Raw genomic sequence first — 6,066 nt, 5'->3', positions numbered from 1 at the left:
GCTCTTTTGTATTTGAAAAAATATTCAAATAAAGTGGTTTCACCAAAAAAAAAAAAAGCAGAGTTGTAAATCTGGGCAGAATTCAGTGTAGTACATTGATGTGAAACTTAAATGGGAAACAGTGTGTTTAAGAGAGCTGCCTGCAAGTGGATTCACATCTCATGGTGCATGCACACATTTCTTTTGTTCCACTGTCACATCTGATCAAACAGATTGGGAAATTTTTTTGAAGCAATACAAGACCTGCCAAACTTGTTATCAGAGGCATAAGGGAGATGACTGTACTTATACCACGAGCAGCAATCCCTCTTTCAAATTGCCTCCAGCTCTCTGAAAAAAACCACTATTATTTGACTTTCCTTTCAGGACTGGTTCAATACATTTTGCTGCCTAAGGTTAAAGACAGGAGGGCACTTTCTCCCCAACCAGACTGGCAGCTAAATGGTACTTCAACACTGATGACACTGCATTACACTGAACCTGAGCCCTTGCTGCCTCAACATGGCCTTCACCCTGCACCATTCAGGTAAGTGGCAGTGATGCTTGTGTCAGGAGGACCACATGCACTGATTATTTCTGCAGCAAACTTGTTTAAGTGACTCAGGTCAAGCTGTGTGGCATGCATAGCTCTGTCCTCCAATACAGAGGAAATGTTGGGGATGATCAGAAGGAACAGCCAGGGGTTTGTCATCTGCTGCCTGAGGCAGCTGTCTCATTCTGGTCCTGTCTCTTTGGGAACAGCAATGGAATTGCTGCCTAATATGTCCCTAGAGTTGTGAGAAGGCACTGATTTCTATTTCAACTCATGTTCAGCACATGCAGTGCTGTTTCTGTTCCACTGCAATTTGACTTCTGACAAAAATTTCATTCATCAGCTTGTGCTATGCAATCAGTTACATTGTAATTATGTTATTCCACACCGTTCATTTCAGTGCAAAGGAAACACAATGCAAATGGGTGGGATCATCAATTATGTGTCAGTTGTACGAATTGTATTCACTGGATTGATTTCCATTTCTAGCATAGGACAAATAAGCAAACCAGCAAATTATGCCAGAAATCTCTGACATCCCTAAATATTACCTAACAGTTCTGTCATTAAAATATCTTGATATGTTTATTTGTTTCTCTAAATGATGCAGTGCTGAGGTTGTGTGCCAAATCATTCACATCTCTCTCCTTTTCCCCCTTGTGCATATTCCTGTACTTTATTCTTTACACTTACGGGTTGAAATGCACAGTTGTCAGTGGAAGGGGAGTTGCAATACCTTCTCCATAGCCATTCTCCTCCCCAGACCCACAAACCAAAACCCCCTCACAGCTCTATTCAGCCCACGCACACTACTAAGTCCTCCATCATCACTCATACACAGGCTACAATGAGCAATTTCTTCCCTTTTCCTTTTCTTTCCATCATTCTTTCTCTTGAAATGACATTTCAGATAAGATATATGAGCTTATATTTGAGCTGCAGCAGACAGCATTAAGGAGAGGTTGAGCGCAACATCCTTTGTTAGCGGCTGGCTCCCTAGTCTAGTTCCTTGCTTCTGCAGCAGCTCTTGCAGCTTTTTACTACTGAAGCAGCTTAACCTCTTGCCTGTTTCATCCTTAGGTCTGTCCAACCCCTGGCTGACTATATCCCTGGAACAGTCCTCCTCTATCCAACAGAACCACATTTCTTTAGGTCTCCCCATTTGCATTGTGGGTTCTCCTGAGCAGAGCCAAGCATCATTTTTTAGTGTGGCTAGGTGGAACTGATGACAAAATGCACCACTCCACATGTGGCTCTTTCATGTACTTCTATGGATCTGGGGCTTAATATACTTCCGTCAACAAATGCTAGGTCAGTCTAGGGCCAGAATGCTTATTTGAAGTCATGCACCCAGTGTTTTGGAGCTGAGAATTGCACATTGGGTTCTCACTTTGGGAAGCAGAGCTGAAGGTCGTTCATTAAGTAACGAAGCTAGATCCTTAATGAATGGAAGAGTAGGCTGAATAAGCCAGAGTAGCTACCATGATTTGTTGTCGTGTTTGACTCCTGAACCATGAAAGGTTAGGGAGAGCCACTTTTTTCCAAACTACTCTTCTCAAGAGCACTGCAGCCTACTATAATTGAATTGTGGCAAGAGATAACTCTCCTACAGTGAAGCAGCAAACACATACCTGGGACCAAGTCCCATTGAAGGGAGTAGGACTTCCTTCCAAGTAAATATGTAATGGGTTGCTGTAAGTGTGCCCTCTTTGTACAAGCATATATGGAAATTGGGAACATTCACAAAGGTGATGTGGTTTGTTTTTTAAAAAAAAAATCTGTTCCTTATCCCTTTTCATACAGTAATGAAAATTATTATTATCTAATAAAACAGAAGTCCATCAACATTTGCTGTGCCCTTATACCGGTACTTATTTCCAGTGGTGGAATCTAGTCTCAGTTGTTCACCAAGTCAATTTGAAGCAAAATATCTGCAACTAAGAAGGGATGCGACACCTACCCAAGCTTAAACAATTACATTAGAATTAAATTCATGGCTCCATTTGATAATTAAGACAGACATCTCCTTTAGTTTGTCATTGTATTGATGAATTGAGCTATTGTTTTTACATTTGATTATGGCTACCATTTCACCCTTACTGCTCTTGAAAATTGTCTTCCCTAACTACATGGGCAAGCCCAGAGGGTTAATGTTGGGGGAGATCATAATTGTTATTTTTGTAAGCTTCTTATACAACATTTGCTATTTTGGTCAACCATATGTATTAAATGAGTCTGTTCAGAATCATGTAATTATATACACATGGTAAGCAGGGCCTTTTGTTTTGTTTGTTTAGAATTTCAGTGTTTCCTGAATTACAGCATATCATTTCTGTTTTAATGGGAATAAAGTCAAATGTAAGTCCCACTATCTGGATGTGAAACATGGATTTAAAAAAAATCAATGGCAGGTTTTTCTTGGTATTTTCATGGTTGCGTCAGCTGATTTTAACTCATAGATTAATTGGGTAAAGTTTTAATTGCTCTCATTGAAGTCAATGAGGCCTGTGCTTGCTTGCTTGCTTGCTTGCTTGCATGCTTAGAGCTCTTTTATCCTCTCAGTTTGATAACATTCCTAAAGCAGCAGTATCATTCATACCGCATAGAATTCATGCATAAAATAAAACAATAAATAGCAGAAGACAGCACAAGAGATATAGAGCAGCAATATCATTTAAAAGCTACCAAAAGTCACCACCCCCTTTAACTGGGCATTGAAAGATTAATAAGGTTGGCACAAGGCAAGGAGATAGGTGGCCATGACTGAGAAAGCTCCATCTATCTAGAGAATTGTTGTGGATTGTGCTCTGTACTAATCGCCTTCCATAGCACAAGATCTTAATTATTCTGTTAATTATAATAAAAATACTCTGTATTCCAGATTCTCAAGTCTATGGGGGGAAACATTGCCATGAGCTTTTCCTTTACATTTTTACGGTATCTTACATAAGGAACGAGTCCTTCCCTTCACTATCCTCAAAAGGGTCCCTTGCAACTCTACAGTTCTATGATCAACGAACCCTGTTCTGCCATCGCAGGCAGTTGCCTCCGAATACTTGTTGCTGAGAATTACAAGTGGGGGTGATGCTGTTTCACTCATGTCCTGCTTGTGGGCTTCCCAAGGCAGCTGGTTGGCCCCTGTGAAAATAGGGTGCTGGACTAGAAGCCTTTTCAAGCTTTTTGTGAAACAAGTGTCTGACTGGGTGCTGCACCATAAAATAGGAGCCTTAAAACACTTTTGAAAATACTCATTTTGGTCCAGTTTTGTAGTAGAGGGGTTACATGAAGATATGGGAACATTTTTTTTCCAGAGCAGTCTGCCAGAGTGCCAGAGTAATTGACAAACTCTTCCTGCTCTGGCAAGTGAATTGAGGTGATAATGAGGTTTCATGGTTGTTTCGTGGTTGTTTCAAACCGGTGAGCTCTGTTGCTCTGTCCCAGCTTATGCCAACCTAGCAGTTCGAAAGCATGCCAGTGCAAGTAGATAAATAGGTATGGCTGAGGCGGGAAGGTAAACAGTGTTTCCGTGCACTCTGGCTTCCATCACGGTGTTCTGTTATGCCAGAAGCAGTTTAGTCATGCTGGCCACATGACCCGGAAAGCTGTCTGTGGACAAATGCCGGCTCCCTCGGCCTGAAAGCGAGATGAACGCCACACCCCATAGTCGCCTTTGACTGGACTTAACCGACCAGGAGTCTTTTACCTTTTTTCTTTTTTTTACCTTTTAAGGCAGATTAGCATACAGAAAATCAAACAAGAAGGAAAATGTTCAAGCAGAGGCTAGATACAACTATCCTTTTCTTTGATGGGGTTCCTACCTCATGCTAGCAGTTTGCATCGTAACACTTCTTTGCAAGATTGTTTGTTTTTTAATTAAAATCTAAAGTTGCATTTTAGCTGGTTGATGTTATTTCCTTAAAGCTCAATCAGAAGTAAGTGTCACTGAGTTAAATCCAGCTTACTTCCAGGACACTATGCAGAGCATTTCAGTCATGCTGATCCTAATAAATTGAGTATTGAGCTATATACTGCTGCTCTGGGGGGGGGGGGTTTGCATGCACAGCTATCTGCATTTTTGGATTCTTCTTGGAGTATGGCTATGGACATCCCTTTAGGGGTGTGGCTGTAGGGACTATCAATATGAGCCCTTGCCCTTCAAAATTTATCAAAATTGCTCCATGTATTAGAATTACAAAGGTCTCTATTAGGCATTCACATTTTTTAAAAAATAATCCACACACCTCAAAGGCTATTTAAGCTGCCTGTGAGAAACCACCTTCCCTTTTTTTCATGTGAGGCTGTTGCTTAATGCTCTCCAAATTGCAATTCCAGTCCAGCTCCTGGTTTCTGAAAGAAAGAGGAAAGCATTTTCTCCCTTTTTAGATCTCAATTAGATTTGGCTTTGAAGGGAACATATAAAATGCTTAGGTTCACTTTTTTCTTTTTTAAGCCATGTTCAGCTTCTCCAAAGGGATGTTTGGGGAGGGGGGCACTGAGTGGGGAGTGCTCCTGAATGAGGTTTTTAAACATCCCTTTGACAGAGTCATTTGATTTTTACAGCAAGAACCCACAGTCGGCCTGAGCTCACCACAGAGGCATTGCCTCAGGCAGTACAGGAGTTTATAGCCTAGGTCAGGGATCCCAATGCATGTACTCTCAAATGGCACTTTAGCCTTTGGCAGGCAGGTGTAAGTCGGAAGAGGCTGCTGCACACAGAAGAGAAGGAGCATCATCCCTGTTATCTGCAAGGGCAAATGAGCAGCAGATAGAAACCCAGGAAGGAAATGTGAGAGGACTTTAGGCTGGGAATGTGGAAACACAGCACTCCTCAAGGCTAAAGAAAGTGCACAAAATATTGCTGCCAAAGAATTTGTTCAGCAGTCTTCCCTTTCATATGAATAATCTCTTTCATATGAATATTAGCTAAAATAGTGTACTACCTAAAATAGTATTGTTTGTATCCAGTTGGTGTTGATATCAGCTTTGGTTAGTTGGACTTAGTTCCCCAAATGCTTTCCTAAGGATAAGGAGCCAAAACCTGCTCCATTCCTGCTCCTTGTCTTAATAGCAGCAAGGATCTTTCCACACCACACATTTTCCATAGTTGCACTATGCTCACTCAATTTTAAGAGGTCTTCGTGATACTGTCATCAGTGCCCTTCTGTTCTTCCATCTTTTGTCAAACCACAGAAAATCCAACTTCTTAATTAAAAGTGTGTGAATACCTGATGATGGGCTTTTGACTTGTACAGTGATGTAAAAGGTGGATGAGCCTATCACCTGCATCCATGTTTTCATGCACCTTCTGGTTACCTTGTTAGTTAAAAATACAGTTTTTTTATTCAATCTTGTGATTTATTTGGGGGGGGCAATTTTATATTTAGAAACTATTAAAAAGTTCACAGAATAATGTAAGATGAAAATATATTGGTGCCATTTTATTCAAATTTATAACATTATTGAAGTAATCACATCAATCATGCTGTGCTTCTTTTCTTAATGATTTAAAATTTTGATGGGGAGGAAAATTATTA

The 6,066-nt window shown here is 40.7% G+C and overlaps 1 protein-coding gene across 1 annotated transcript in view; it reads left to right on the top strand.

Moving 5' to 3' along the window:
* Positions 1–366: 366 nt before the first annotated feature.
* Positions 367–6,066, top strand: part of CD34 (CD34 molecule) — a 127,551-nt gene continuing 121,851 nt past the window's right edge. Inside the window, exon 1 of the mRNA XM_053393444.1 lies at positions 367–526. Within this exon, the coding sequence (XP_053249419.1) occupies positions 502–526 (25 nt within the window). The 5' untranslated portion in view covers positions 367–501. The remainder of the gene's footprint in view (positions 527–6,066) is intronic.

Source organism: Podarcis raffonei, chromosome 6 (assembly GCF_027172205.1).
Source record: "Podarcis raffonei isolate rPodRaf1 chromosome 6, rPodRaf1.pri, whole genome shotgun sequence".
Lineage (NCBI taxonomy): Eukaryota > Metazoa > Chordata > Lepidosauria > Squamata > Lacertidae > Podarcis > Podarcis raffonei.
The sequence above is the reverse complement of the archived record's forward strand: the minus strand, read 5'-3'. Positions and strand labels throughout refer to the sequence as shown.